At 44.4% G+C, this 16246-nt stretch overlaps 1 protein-coding gene across 1 annotated transcript in view; it reads right to left on the bottom strand.

Annotated features, from left to right (window-relative positions):
* Window positions 1-3628: 3628 nt before the first annotated feature.
* Window positions 3629-16246, bottom strand: part of drosha (drosha ribonuclease III) — a gene marked incomplete at its 5' end in the record, with an annotated part of 88610 nt that continues 75992 nt past the window's right edge. Inside the window, 4 exon segments of the mRNA XM_079234091.1 lie at window positions 3629-3769; window positions 11113-11159; window positions 12072-12164; window positions 15785-15888. Coding sequence (XP_079090217.1) covers window positions 3639-3769; window positions 11113-11159; window positions 12072-12164; window positions 15785-15888 — 375 coding nt within the window. The 3' untranslated portion in view covers window positions 3629-3638.

Below are 16246 nucleotides of genomic sequence, written 5' to 3' on the forward strand. Positions count from 1 at the left end.
CGAGAGCCCGCAGAGAGAGAGAAAAAGTGAAATGAAAACACGTTTAAAAAAAAAAAAGACTTTCTTTTTCCTCCCCGCCCCCCGGGGGCAAATTGTTGGTGCATGTTGCGTGGCGCGGGGAAGAAAAAAACGGCCGAAAAAGGGACCCGAAAAACTGAGCGCCGTTTGTCCACATGCTCTTTTTCCGCCGCCACCGCTCCGCTCACCACCCCGCCGACCCGCCGGTGACCAGACGTAGAGCTTCGTGTGTCCAGTCAGTGTTAGTTGCGTTTTTTCTTTTTGTTGCCGGGGTGCAGTGAAAAGATACTTTGTGTCGAGACTTATTTTTTTTGTGTGTATATGGAGTGTACATGAGGCCCAAATATATCTATGCCGGTATTTTTCTTTTCTTTTTTTCCCCCCAAAAGCTGGTGGACTCTTCAACAAGCAGCTTTGTAAACCAACACATACGCCGATGTATTTTTCAGTGTTTCTGGGACAAAAAGACATGCTGCATATTGTGAGTTCTCTTTGCTTGTGTACGTACGGTAACATGATACAATACGCTGTACAGTGTTTGTTTTTTTTGGGGGGATTTCAATCGTCCGAAATGATCCCCTCGCACCGGTTGTCCGTTGGCTGGAGCCAGAAGTGCCAGGAAAAAGGTGGAAACAGATTGGACGATATCACGATGCGCGTGTCGCCGTTGGAGATAAATATGGAATTCATGGCCGCAACAAATGTTCAGAAAAACACACCAGTTAGTCTTTTTTTTTTTTGTCGTATCAGATTTTTTCCGTCACCAGCTTTGAGCATTCGCTGTGAGGTGAGCCAAATACCAAATATTTCTTTATTGAGCCGAATGTCTTCAGAATATTTTTTTTCTGGCTGAAAAATGAAGTGTACACACAAAAAATATGTTATTTTCTAACATACACTGATACAAATCCTCCAATCTAATGCGCACCAGGCTCAGTGAGAGGAAAATACTGGTCTTGTTGGACTTTTTCTTTCTTTTTTGGTTCATCTCGGCCACGGCGGTGTGTAAACGATGCTCACAAGTCACATTCACTCCCAGAGCCGATATGACGCCGCTGAGCTTGAAACGACGTCATCAAATTAAGAGTTGGATGAAATGCTACCATCAAAATTAATCATGCAATTTTATTTTATCTCGTTAGTTGGATTGGGATTTAGATTTATTATACTCTGATGTTTCGTCACATGAAGTATATAAGCTTAACATATGGACAAAGTCTATGGTATGAATAGAAAAAAGTTGCCTTAATTAGGAATTAGAAAAAAGGCCGGACGTCTTGAGATTTACTTTATTTGGAAGGAAAAAATAAATACAAGTCTAAATAACCATTTAAATGCATCACATTACACACACAGCATTCAGAAAATAAATATGTAAGAGTTTTTCTCACACTTGGATCAAGACTGCGTGTCCTGAGGAGGCTCAGTCGAATGTATAATAATGTAACATAGCAGTCGGTGGAAAAGTGCCAAAAAAAAAAAAGAGCAAAGAACACCAGTATTTTCCTTGAAACCTCCTCCCACTCCCCTGCACCGCTCCGTGCCCTTCATTACTTTGCTGTATGTAGTGTCGGAACATGACGCCGGTGTTCGCCAAACTGATTTCCTGAGGGACGAACGGCCTTTTCCATAAAAAGGGAGGGGGTGGGGCTTATCAAGGGGCACCTGACCTTTTGAGCGGTGTCGAATCAGGCTCTTAAAACCCAGAGGTGTGTCCTCGGCTCCCAGAGAAGGTCAAACACATTGTCCTGCAGCCGGAACACACAGCGGCGTTATAAAGGAAAGAAACGCACAACACAAAATATTATCAAATTACTTCTTTTTTTTTTTTTTCAAACTAGGAAAACACAGTTTTTAAATAAAGGTTTGAAGCTCAAACGAGCTCTGCCCTCGCTTTGAGCAAAAGGCCAAGCGGAGAAGAGACTTGACATTTATCAGACATTTGGAAGCGGTAATAACAAGAGCATGACGACGGCGGCGGCGGCTTTGTTTATTACCCGCCGCTGCCGTGCGTGGCCCTTTAAGACCGTTGCTATAATACGCATTTAACGGGCTTTAGAAACCCTTCACTTCCCCTGAGAAACACCTGCTTCCCCCGCCTTCGGAGGTGCAAACGTGAAGTCCTCCAGCGGGAACTCACCGAGAAGAACTTCCTCCTCCGGTCCGCACCGCTTCACCGTCTCGTCTTCCACCAGGAAGACGGAAGCAGGCGGCGCCATTTTTCTTTCTTTCATTCTTCTCGATGGCGACGCCGATGTCCTCTTTTCTCCAGATACAGTAGACCTGTGGTTGTTGATGTGTAGACGCGGTCCGCCACTACTACTACTACTACTACTACGGTATATTATGTTGGTGGCAATGTGATTGAGCAGTGGCGTTTTGTCGACGTATAGAAACAACCCCCGAGAGGTTGTGGTAGTGTAACGGGGCCCCGCATCATCGGCCGCCCATCAATCTGCTTTGTAAAACGTGATATTTTGTACTGAATATTTATATGACACAATTAAATATCTTTAAAAATCTTCTTTGTGAGGTGTTCTTCCCCAAAAAGAGAGAACATTTACACAGAAGGGGGCGATAACTTGACAGGTTTGCTGTGCGCTTGGACTCCTCTTCCTCTACTCTTCTGCTCGTGAAGGATGATTTTACTTTTATATATCTGGAATGTGAGCGCAGCCACAGGCGGGCGAGCCAGAGCCGTGCCATTCCTCACAGGTATTTATGAATCTACAATAAATCTCAGCACAAAAGACTCCACTCCACGCGTCGGATAGTAATTCATACGACGGCCGTTGTTAAATAGCTGGATCCAGAGGCTACCGAGCTGAGGAAATTGTTAATTAGACAATCTATAATTAAGATCTGTCAGACAGCCAATCGGATTTGGAGAGAGGTTTAAAAAAAAAAAAAAATGAAGAAAATCTCATTTTGATTATTAGAGGATGAGTGGCAGATGTGAGACAGATGGTGACATTATAGCAATTGAATATAATTGACTCAACCCTTTTTCTTCTACTTCTAGATTAGGCCTTTTAGCAGATTACAATGAATTCTCCCCCAAAAAGACAAACGCATTTTCCCGACTGTTGATGTGAAACTTTATTTACAATATTAGATTGGATGGTTCCTTCATTTAGCATTTTGTTTAAAAACATGTCTTTTATTTATTTATTTGTATCATGTGTGCGTAATCGTTGTGAACTCCTGCTGTGGTTTTGGATTTTAAAAAGACAACTCCGTATTTAAAGATCAGGCAACAAACATAAACATAAGACAACATAAGGCCACCTTTGACAAGCGCTACAGTACTAAACGGCATAAAAACATGACGGCCTCTCGCTTCATTCCTAGTTCCGTTTTGCTTTCTGTCACACCAAACAAATTTCACCCTAAATCTCGTCTGGACTAACCCTCACCTGTGGCCCGTCCATGTTTAGCTACAACTTTGGGGAGTCAGTCATCAGCGCTAAACTATCACGTCTGTATTGGACCGACTCTCGCATGGACGGCTGCCACATGTGCAGTCGGGGGAGGGGGGCGGGGCTCCTTGATGTGGCTCGTGATTGGGCCGCCCCTCCATCCCAAAAAAAAAAAAAAAAAAAAAAAAAAAAAAGGCGCTGTCACTTCCTGGATTCCTCCGGCTCGTCGGTCTCCTTCTCCTGCCGCTCCCGCTCTCGTCTCATCTCCTTTAGCTCCTGTCTGTATTTCCGCTCGATGAAGCGCTTCTGATGAGCCATCTGCGGGAAGTTATCTGGTACAGGGAGAGAGAGGCAGAGCGGGGGGGAAACAGAGGAGTCGACCAAGGAGAACAGATAAAGAGAGAGAGGGGGAGGAAGGGGGTGAAGAGACAAGGTCAGTCTCCAACTAGGGCTCAAACTGCACAGACTGTAGTTTTCACGCTGTCGCCCAGGTCACACGCCAAACGTCGCCCTCGTGTTGCGACCGCATTAATAAAGATGAAGCCGCGAGGAACCAGACGAGCCTTGTTTGGTTTCGGCGCGACGACGGCGAGAGATCCCATGACATGATTACGAGATCCGCAGGGGGAAAGAAAAACAAAGCCGGACACAAGCGGACGGGATGTTAACGTATAGGAGGCGGAGGAACTCGCTTCCCCTGCAGTCGGACAGCAGACGATCAACACGCGCTTTTTTTTTTTTTTTTTTGGTCTCACGCTGCTTTGAAAGCTCGAAATAGAAAACGGACGATTGGCAGCGCTCATTCACGGCTGACAAATGCTCCGACTTGTTGAAGACTTGTTGGAAGAGAGAATGAATGCGACATCGGTCGTTAGTTTCCAAAAGAGGAGGTGGGATGTTCTGAAGTCTCCGTTTTGGGTTTTTCTGCTGAATGCCAACTTGGCCGGCGTCACAGAAACTCAAGTTTTGGACCAAAACACAGAAGGTGTCTGTGTGGATTCAGTGAGGTTTAGGAATGGCACCTCTTTTGAAGACATTTGCTATTTTTGACTGAATCCCCCACAACGCCTTCTTATAAGCCGGCCCTGGTGGTCATTGTTGGTACTGCATGTGAAGCTGCTTCTCCAGAATGTCAACCTTACATGAGCTAGGAAAAAAAAAAAAATATGACAGGAAGTAGTGAAACGTTCCCATTAAAACGCAAACGAGTCAAAAACAAAGAGGTCTAGAGTTTACAAGCGTCAATGTGTCGACCTAGAAAAACCATCAAAATACACATTTGAGCAACTGGAATCAGAGCGTTTTGCATTCTTACAAAAAAAACCCCAAAAAACGACACAAACAATTGTTCTTTTATCCAAACTGCTGCTAATTAATTTAGAAAATGAATGAATCAAATTAGTGTTTTTCTCTCTCTCTCTGACAATTATTCTAATGACTAATTAATCTTCTGATAAGTTCTTCAGTTGATCCGTTAATCGTTTATCCTGCGCGATATATAAATAAACAAAAGGAAAAAGTTAAAACGTGCCCGTAACAAGTTCCGAGAGAAGACAACGACATCTCCAAAAGTCTTCTTCTGCTCTATAATTTGCGATTATATCAGACGGAGAGAAGCCGGATAACCAATAAAAGCTGAATTTAATCCTCCAGTGTGAGCGATGCATTTAAACTCATCCCGTTTGGAGGCACCTGGAAGGAGGCGACCGGCTCTGGCTCCCCGCCACGGCAGCAGGATTCGACCCAGCGGGCAGCGCTGTTTTTGTCACTTTGTTATTTAGAGCTCAGGTAATTTTCCATTAAGTGTTTACATCACTGGCTTTTTTTTTCTCCACTGCACACTTCAATTTAAAAAGCGGCACGCATCGCAAGAGGCCCCGGTGGTTTGAGTCCAACTCGCTGAGACTGTGCAGTTTTTCCGGTCGCTGACCATGACCATGCAAACCTCGACAAAATAATAAACCAGTCTGCTCAATACTTTGTCCCCCGTGGAAGTTTTAAAGTCAGCTTGTGATGGAGAGTAGAGGACCTGTGCCTGAATAATATTAAATAATCATAAAAACAATATCTAAAAGTTGTATATTACACAGAGACACATTATATTGTCTCTGCCTAAGTCACTGGTACGTTCCCACTGAAGCTTCAGCAGCTGGTGGAGACTTAAGAGACTCGAGTCCCGTCTGAAGAGAGTAAAAACACAATAACTCCTCCACTAACCTCGGAAGGAACGTTAATAAAAACAACTTCCAGTTTGTTCTGTGTGGATCCTCAAACACCCCGAAAGCCGAGCCTCACATATTGTTTCCTTTAGAATCTAACACATTGTTTCCTTTAGAATCCAACACATTGTTTCCTTTAGAATCAAACACATTGTTTCCTTTAGAATCCAACACATTGTTTCCTTTAGAATCAAACACATTGTTTCCTTTAGAATCTAACAAACACATTGTTTCCTTTAGAATCCAACACATTGTTTCCTTTAGAATCTAACAAACACATTGTTTCCTTTAGAATCCAACACATTGTTTCCTTTAGAATCCAACACATTGTTTCCTTTAGAATCTAACAAACACATTGTTTCCTTTAGAATCCAACACATTGTTTCTTTTAGAATCCAACACATTGTTTCCTTTAGAATCCAACACATTGTTTCCTTTAGAATCCAACACATTGTTTCCTTTAGAATCCAACACATTGTTTCCTTTAGAATCCAACACATTGTTTCCTTTAGAATCCAACACATTGTTTCCTTTAGAATCCAACACATTGTTTCCTTTAGAATCCAACACATTGTTTCCTTTAGAATCCAACACATTGTTTCCTTTAGAATCCAACACATTGTTTCCTTTAGAATCCAACACATTGTTTCCTTTAGAATCCAACACATTGTTTCTTTTAGAATCCAACACATTGTTTCCTTTAGAATCCAACACATTGTTTCTTTTAGAATCCAACACATTGTTTCTTTTAGAATCCAACACATTGTTTCTTTTAGAATCCAACACATTGTTTCCTTTAGAATCCAACACATTGTTTCCTTTAGAATCCAACACATTGTTTCCTTTAGAATCCAACACATTGTTTCCTTTAGAATCCAACACATTGTTTCCTTTAGAATCCAACACATTGTTTCCTTTAGAATCCAACACATTGTTTCCTTTAGAATCCAACACATTGTTTCCTTTAGAATCCAACACATTGTTTCCTTTAGAATCCAACACATTGTTTCCTTTAGAATCCAACACATTGTTTCCTTTAGAATCCAACACATTGTTTCTTTTAGAATCCAACACATTGTTTCCTTTAGAATCCAACACATTGTTTCTTTTAGAATCCAACACATTGTTTCTTTTAGAATCCAACACATTGTTTCTTTTAGAATCCAACACATTGTTTCTTTTAGAATCCAACACATTGTTTCCTTTAGAATCCAACACATTGTTTCTTTTAGAATCCAACACATTGTTTCCTTTAGAATCCAACACATTGTTTCTTTTAGAATCCAACACATTGTTTCTTTTAGAATCCAACACATTGTTTCTTTTAGAATCCAACACATTGTTTCTTTTAGAATCCAACACATTGTTTCTTTTAGAATCCAACACATTGTTTCCTTTAGAATCCAACACATTGTTTCTTTTAGAATCCAACACATTGTTTCTTTTAGAATCCAACACATTGTTTCTTTTAGAATCCAACACATTGTTTCCTTTAGAATCCAACACATTGTTTCTTTTAGAATCCAACACATTGTTTCCTTTAGAAGTCGAAACAACAGAAAAACGTGTCACCATCCAAATACTGCAGATAGTGCATGTTATCCTCTGATAAATGAGGAACATTTAATTATTACCGTTGTCCAGACTGTGTACTCACAGCTGATAATTCGGCGCCTTCGGGGGGCTTAGAGCCAAATATTCTGTCTATCCGGTGTGGATCTTGTGCTTTTGTGGATCCACAACCCGGAGAAACAAATAGTTCTCAAATGTTGGAGCGACACGTTATCCATCTGGATTGTGTGCACAGAGGGAACCTTTTCTTTTGCGTGCTTTTCCTGAATGTTGTGGAAAATCCCATTTAACATTTTCCCATCAAGTTAGAAAATGCAGGAAATTCGCCTTTTCTTTTGTTGGATCGGACAAAACGAGCGATTTATAAGTGCCGCCTTGAGCTCCGAGATGCTGCGAGGTATCTTTATGGACTAAATAGTGTTTGGTCTCGGCGTGGGCCGAAGAACAACGCATTCCTCAGCTGGGTAGCGATTAACGACTAAAAAAAGGTCACGGAGCACCACCGGCGCTCCTGTAATCGGAATCCTGAAACCTCCGACGCTAAACGAAACCCTGCGATTCACAGGTTTGTGTTTGACTTGTGAACAGTGAAGAGGAGGAGGTGTTCTTCTTCTTCTGGCAACGCTAACTCGTGCAAGATAACGGCGATATCCTATTAAAAAGGGAGACTGATCAAATAAAAGAAGAAAAAGACATTCTGGAGAAAGAATGCGCTGAGAAAATAATAAGTGTGGAAATTTGACACTGACACACACACACACACACACACACACACGCACGCTTTCGATGAGCAGGGGAACACTTGGTGAGCCTATGGAGCGAAAACTACATATTGCCGTTAAACTATGGAAATCACCAGCGTTTTCCCCCAGGAGATGACTTGAGAATAACGCACTCGAGGGGCGTAAAAAAAAAAATGCTTCGGCCATTTACATTGTTTAACATGCGGCACAAGAGGAGCAGGCGTCCAGGAATAGGGCACAAGACTTTTCCTTTGGAAAGAGAGACGCATCCCTGAGGAACTGGGCACCCGGATCACCCCGATGACCCGGGGTTTCAGGCCTTAACGCACTTGGTGGGGTGGGAGGGGCCAGCTGTGCAGCGCCGGGACGCTCGCTCGCTCACGCAGCAGCTGGATGGTGGACTCTAATGAGGGATCAGCCCCCTACGACCCCCACCAGAGCACGCAGCGTCCTTTCACTATTCCGCATGGGCTCGGGACGACCCCACAACACGACTCCATGACCTCGAGCTCGCGAGCATCCCGCCAGCACAGCGGTGTCGATGAAGGGATTTCCCCCGCCGTGCCAAAGGCCACACAACCAGCTCAAGTATTCAATGGAGATCCTGCACACTCTACTTTACTTTGCCTATATCCACCCAGTGGTTTTATCCGGAGATTAAGGGGTTTAGTGAAAGCTGAGGGGAGAAAAAAATAAAAAAAATAAATAAAATGGAGTTGTCCGCTCCCCCTACCCTTCCAGCGACTATCCAGACCGCCGCTCCTTATTCTTATTCAACAGCTATTGCATTGTTTGAGAAAACAAGCAGCTGCGAGGAAGCTATAAAAAAACGATGTGAAGGGGAGAGTGTTGGAGACTTTAAAAACAGAGACAGCACTTTTCTGGAAGGACGCATGACAAATGGTTAAAGCCGTTCTCATGTATATTTGATGCCGCCTTCGAACCAAAAGGTGCGCGTTGCACGGAGCCCGGAGCCCGAGGAGCTCGTCCACTCGCCCCCCCTCCCCACCCCGCCCCACTACCTGGCCGCTCTCGGCTCGATTTGTTTGCACTCATCTTCCTCACCGTCCGGGGGCTCGGTTAACATTTAATTCCGCCTCGGCAGGTACAAGGCAGCAGACTGTCAAAACGTGGGCCGTCAAGTGATGAAATGTGAATCGGCCGAGCCACCGGCCGGGGTCGGCTGCAGACGGCGGCGCGCGCCAAAAGTACCGGGCCCTCGCTCTATTTAATGAGCCCCGAGCTGTCTGACTGACGGCGGAGCATTTCTGTCTGGCAGGAAAGAGGGAAGAAGAGAAGCTCTGCAGCAGAAACCCCCCAAAAAGTTATATCCTGCTCAAAGTGCTCCGATACCCGAAGAGGCCTTAAATAAAACATGGAAATGAAGCCCGACACGTTACTGGGAGGCGTTTTTTTTTTTTTTTGCTTTCTTCGATCCGAGAGTAACACAAGGTAAGGGGCTGTTGTACAAGAGGAGTAATGGTGAAGCCGATGCTGCAGGGAGGGCCCAACAAGACAATCAATGACGAATTACATGACACCGGGGCTAATGTCCTTGATTAGTCTTAGCATGCCAACAAATGAAGCGGCGCCCTCCACAACCGCACGAGAGACAACGGTGCGTCAGGCCGATTTCCGAGCTGGAGCGCCATCATGGACGCTCAGATCCTTCAGAGGACTGACCTCGAACTTCTGTCGAATCGACACTTTGTTCCCATTTTATTAAAAGGCTCACGTCACGATACTGGTGATCTTTATAAAAGTGTGCAGCCTCTCTGCGTCATTTCCACAAGTAATTAATTAACGCCGCATAATTGTCAGGCTCACCTCGGGGAGAGAAAAGAGTGCACCGAGTGACAAATAGAAAGTCAAACAAAGCCCTCCAACTGGAAGTATTTTAGCGCCGAAAGGAAGGAAGACTTGAGATGATTTTTAAATTAACTGACCTTTTAAAAAAGGCATCGCTAATCTAGCCACACGAAGCAGCAATTTATGAGGGGAGAAATGTTCATTTACTAGCAATGAGCATCTATCAATCATGGTGACAGAGGTGTACACTGGGGAGAGGAAATGGGAGGAATTAAGGGAGGGAGGACGACGCAGGAGAGAGAGAGTGTGCACTGAACTACGCCCCCTGATAAGGAGGGAGGGAGAGGGGGCTTTAAATAATGCTACCGCAACGCTAATGTTTCACAGAAAGAAAAGGCTCGGGCGCACAAACGGTATCAATCACAAGACGGCTGGAGGCCTCGTTTATGGGCGCAATGAAATCAAAGTTTGACCCCCGCGCCCTCCTGCGAGTTCGACAGGCCCGTTTCCAACAAAGCCATTTGCGCCTCACCTCCGAGCTAATTAGTTGAGTAAAGAACAAATTGTACATTTGATTAATGACGCGGTCAAAAAATGTTCCACTAGAGCACATAGCCGACTCTTTACAGTGTAATGCATGATGTTATGCATCCGCATACATATGCATTGAGGCGAATGGGAGAAGATGGAAATGGTCTCGCGGATGCGTTTCCGAGAGGCCTGTAATTGTATTTTTTTTTTGTGGGATTTGGCAGCCAAAGAGACTTTGAAAAATGCCCCAAAAAAAAAAAAAAAAACACTGTCTATTTTCCTTAAGTGGCGGCTGATGACGAGATGAAAAACAGCCAAGGAGTGAAGCAGCGCACACGCGGGGGAGTCCTTCAAACCTGAAGAGGAGCGCCGGAGAGCTACGAGTACGACGCCCGTAGACCGGGCTCCACACACACACACACACACACACACACGCACAAAAACCTAAAAAAACACAAACTTTGCGCGGCCCTCGACACAAACTTCCCGCGCTCTCTCGGTCGAGGATGCTCAGCCCCCCCCCCCACCCCACCGCTTCTTTTATTGGTTCTCTTCTCTCCATCCCTGGCGGCGTCCCATGGCTGTGCTCTGGGCGAACACTTCAAACAGCCTAATGTCCTATATGTCGCAGCCAACCGGCTGCTCAGGCCACAACTCTCTGCCAGCCATCTTGCATACTGTACAGCCAAGGCTAATATTCAACACTGAGGCAAAGCGTGTGAAAGGCTTAAAGTGTGAATATGTATGTGTGTGTGTGTGTGTGTGTGTGTGTGTGTGTGTGTATGTTGCCAAACAACTCACATTTTTCGAGCGCATCCATCGCAGCTCCCATTTCCGCCTGTTGGATGCTAGATTAGAAACATTTTTTTAAAAAGGAGACAGAGGGGGAGACAGAGAAAAGGTCTTTAGCATATTCAAAATGTCCCCTTTTTTTTTTTTTTTTTTTTTTAAACACACAGAGCCCACTATTGAGCGGATTATCAGAAGTGCTTTATATTTGTTTTGAAAGAGCCCTTTTCGCCGAACAATCCCAGGTAGCACAGTCTCAAAAAAAGGTAAGCCCGTTTGGCGGCTCGGCGCCGGGCGCTGTTTACGCCGGCAATTCACCGTCCCTCCGTATATATTATGTGCCGCGTGATCAGAGCCCGGCAGCGGAGGTGGCTGGCAGCTTAAGTCATGTAAATACAAAAACAGTAAGCTGTCAAAGATCCTATGGAAGGGACAAAGTTATCGCCAGCTTAGAGCGAGAGGGAGCGCTTTCAAGTAGGGGGCCGTGGAGGGGATTTCCACATGTGGAGTGTGTGTTTGTGTGTGTGTGTGGTGTGGAAGATGTTTGATGGATTTACGTTTCATTTCTCGCAGGCTCAGCTGCAGCTTTATTGTCAACCCCTCCAGCACGGAAGAGGCCTTGGCGCGGAGATTCACTTTCTTTGCTTTACAAAAGGCGTGAATGTGCGAGCGCACACAATAAATAAATAAATAAATACAAAAAAAAAAAACGGTGTGCAGCCCTGCTGCTGTTGATGTGAACACAATAGTCCAGGTAGAGCCTGCATGCACGCATACTGTGTCACATGGTCACAGAAGTGATATTTCCACGGCGCAATTTACGAGGTGAATCGATCCCGAATCGATTGGTTTTCATTCTGCATAACGTCCCTCCCAACGAGATCTTAATTGCTATAATAAACACCATCAATACAGCCATTATTCCTGAGCCCATTTAGCGGCGTCTCATTATATTCCGCCGTCTCACTCACCTTGGGCCTTTGCCACAGCCGATTCGCTCGCCTTTGAAGTACACGGCCACGGTGTAGGTGCGGGCGTGCGAGGGCCCCACGGTCTGCAGGGTCCTGCGAATTCAAACACAGAAATATTGGGATGACAGGGAGGAGGAGGGTCGAGTTGAGCAAACAATAATAATAATACCCGGGGAGAAAGGCACAAGGACACTCGGGGACATTGTCCTTCGGAGAAATAACCACACAAAAGGGAGGTGAGAGAAAAATAAGTTTTCTATTGGAACAAATAGAATTCATCTCAAGCGGCGGGGCTGAGAGGAGCGAGGCTCTGGTTCAGTGGCGCTCTTTGAGCACGTGCAGAAGTCATCCGAGGGACACACAAAACAACGTTTAAAGCCTCCCAACACCCATCATCTTCACACGCCGAGATCTCTGTTTGGTTAAAGGAGCGACACGTCGGGAGAGGAATTGAAATCAAAGATTGACAATAGTCTTTGAGGGGCCCGCGGGGCCTCGGAGCGCTGCAAGGATAAACAAAGAGGGACCGACGCTCGACTCATTTACAGATGTACCTCATTTAAGGAGGGAGGCGGGGAATAGATAAATAAATAAATAAATCAAGCTGTCAAGTTTGTTACATTCCTGCAGGGACGCGACGGCAAGACAGCAGACAAAACTTGGGCGATGTTTGAAAATGTTAACATTAGTATAAACATCTCATACCCGAGCTGCGAGTCGCCTGAATTATTCACGGACAATTTACTTATTTCAGGAGAGCGATCCATTTTTAATGCAATGTGGTCACTTATGACACTTTATCAATAATTCAGCGGCCATTTTCCCCGCTCACAAGCGAAGGAGCGCACGCGGCATTATGCGCGACGTTAACAGCCAAGATCTCGACGGGGGAGAGAGAGAGAGAGAGAGAGAGAGAGAGAGAGAGAGAGAGAGAGAGCGCGTGTCACCTGGAATTACCGCGCCGCTAAAATAACGTCAAAAATAACGTCAAAAATAAAAATGGTGGGAAGTTGTCAACTTCAAGGCTGCACACGGACCGAATTGTGCGAGGGAGAAGAAGCACCGCAGAGCGTCTGCACGGGCTCCGGCTCGCTCTAATGGCAGCTCCTTGCAGGCCGATCTCTGTGCACAATGTACAAGTGTGTGTGTGTGTGTGTGTGTGTGTGTGTGTGTGCTCCCTGGTGTGTCCTGCACAGGCGATGTACAGTAAAGTGATGGTGCTGGGGTTGAGGTGCAAATCTGTCATCAAGCAGAGACATTCACCAGGGAACCTTTAGCAGGGGCTCGGTGCATTAACTCCTTTTCTCCTTTCCTCCCCCCCACCCTCTTTGTGTCCTTTCCCGCCTTCCCTCGGTCATTTAGTCGCTCCTTCTCCTCTCCGACTCCCACTCTCGTCTCACCCTCTGTTTCTCAGATTGAGACGGAGCCTGAAGTCGGCCTGACAGTGGGCGTCTGGGCCTCAGGAGATGTAGCGGTTCGTCCTTTTGAGCACAAGGTTGGCGGTTCGATCCCTCGTCCGCATGTCGAAGTGTCCTTGAGCGGGCCGCCACCTTCGATGTACGAATGTGTGAGTGTGTGTGAAGGAGAGGAAAATTAAAGTGCTTTGTCCGCTAAGGTAAAAAGGCACTATGCAGTCCATTTAAAGACTTGATGCCATCAGCCGCTATAAAAAAAAGCGGCCGTGACTCCGGCGCATCGACCGCCGGGTCAGGTCATCTCATGAGGAGGTTGCTCAGGAGTCACCGGGTGCTCCGATGTGTTTGTCGAAATAGGACAAACCGAGAAAAAAAAATTGCACTCGAGGCTGCGGCAAAAAGCTTTGAAATCCATCGATAGTTCCCTCGCATTTATCTTTTTGTGCGCTTGTGTCCGCTCTTGTGTGTTGAAAATTCCCGCCACCTATGGGCTCCCATTTGTTTGCTAGTTCCCGTTCTTGCGGGCGACAGCGTGCGGAGGGGAAGTGCTGATTGTAGTGTCAAGGACGGACAGAATAATAAATAGAGGAGCTCCGAAATAAATAGGGAGGAAGAGGGAAACGATTCAACGTCGGGTTGAGGAGTTCGTGGTACACAAAAACTGCTCCGTGTGCAAACCGCCCTTGCGCGTCCGGCTGACCCTCATTTTTTTTGTATCCTTTTTCCCTTCTTCTCCTCACACAGAAAACACTGTTTGTCAGTTTCCATGGCGACAAGCACACTGCTTCATGACAGCCCTCAAAAAGCGTTTCTGTCAAATGACACTTGGTCCTTGACCTTTTGCCAAATAAGGGGTCTCTTCGGGGCGTGTTTATACATCACAACAACAGAGACCTTTACACGGACCGGCGGAGAGAAAAGTCCTGCAATTGATGTCTGTGCCCGTTTCTCTGAATGCGTATTGTGTGCCGCGTGACGCCCCACTGAATCCATCTCCGCTTTCAGCTTTTCAATGTACAGCGCACACGTGCATGAGCATGTGCACGTGCACTCTGCACATGCACGTTATGATCATGTTTTTAAAGCCTGTGGCTGGCAAACATATATATATATAATTCAATAACGTATAGGATTGGGCGATATGACCATGTGTAGACAGACAATATTCATTTGTGAACTCTCTACTGACTTTAATACGTTTTCTAATTAAAGTAAAACTACTATGTCCACATATTGAGTCATTTGTACCTGAACACCTCATGTTGAGTGCATGGAAAGATGAAATAGTAAGCTAAAGGTGTGGAAATAGATAAAGAATAAGGAAACCTTTCAAATTACTACCTTAAAGTAATGGATTAACTGATGAAATAGTTAGTTACAAGTAAAGGATAACTAGTTGAAATAGTGAGTTAGAATGGATGGCTAAATGGATGAAATGGTTAGCTAGAAGAAAAGAATAAATAGTTAAAATAGTTATCTAGAAGTAAAGGATAAAGAGTTGAAATAGTTAGCTAGAAGAAAATAATAAATAGTTAAAATAGTTATCTAGAAGTAAAGGATGAATAGTTGAAATAGTTATCTAGAAGTAAAGGATGAATAGTTGAAATAGTTAGCTAGAAGAAAAGAATAAATAGTTAAAATAGTTATCTAGAAGTAAAGGATAAAGAGTTGAAATAGTTAGCTAGAAGAAAATAATAAATAGTTAAAATAGTTATCTAGAAGTAAAGGATGAATAGTTGAAATAGTTATCTAGAAGTAAAGGATGAATAGTTGAAATAGTTAGCTAGAAGAAAAGAATAAATAGTTAAAATAGTTATCTAGAAGTAAAGGATAAAGAGTTGAAATAGTTAGCTAGAAGAAAATAATAAATAGTTAAAATAGTTATCTAGAAGTAAAGGATGAATAGTTGAAATAGTTATCTAGAAGTAAAGGATGAATAGTTGAAATAGTTATCTAGAAGTAAAGGATGAATAGTTGAAATAGTTATCTAGAAGTAAAGGATGAATAGTTTAAATAGTTAGCTAGAATGAATGGGTAAATGGATGAAATGAATGGTGGCGTTGATAAAAGGTTTCAGAAATTCAAGTACATTTAAAAATTCAAGATGTTGGGGAACAAAAAACACCTAATTGTCCATATTGTCTTCATATATTAAGTTCTTCTTGATCCATGCACCAGCAAGATCTTGAAATAAAAAGGTTACTTTCAAAATGTCAGTCGGCAGATGAAAACATGATTTTTGTTCTTAGCGGCAGCTCCAAACAGCCGCGGTGTGCCTGAGTGTTTCTGAGCTCTTACTTGTACAGCGGGATATCGGGCTCCTTGCCCTCTGTCCTCAGGGTCAAACAGCACTGCTGCAGCTGAGACTTGGGGTCGTTCCAGTCCTGGTTCAGGATGAACTCCTACGACACCGAGACCAAACAGAACACACACACACACACACACACACACACACACACACACACACACACACACACACACACACACACACACACACACACACACACACACACACACACACACACACACACACACACGTCATCCAACTTCTTTTGCAAAACTTCAGTCAAAGAAACACAAGAAACGACAACAACAAAAATAAAAAAATCTGCCGCATCTTTCTTTCTCGTCCGCTCAAGCTTTTATTTCATTTTTGCCATGACCCCCCACCACCACTTTTGCACTCACTTATTTGCTCTCTCCCCGACTGGCTCTCCATCTGTGTCTTCGCGGTGAGTACAAATCACAGGCTACTTAAGA

Source organism: Taurulus bubalis, assembly GCF_910589615.1.
Source record: "Taurulus bubalis genome assembly, chromosome: 18".
Taxonomy (NCBI): Eukaryota; Metazoa; Chordata; class Actinopteri; order Perciformes; family Cottidae; genus Taurulus; species Taurulus bubalis.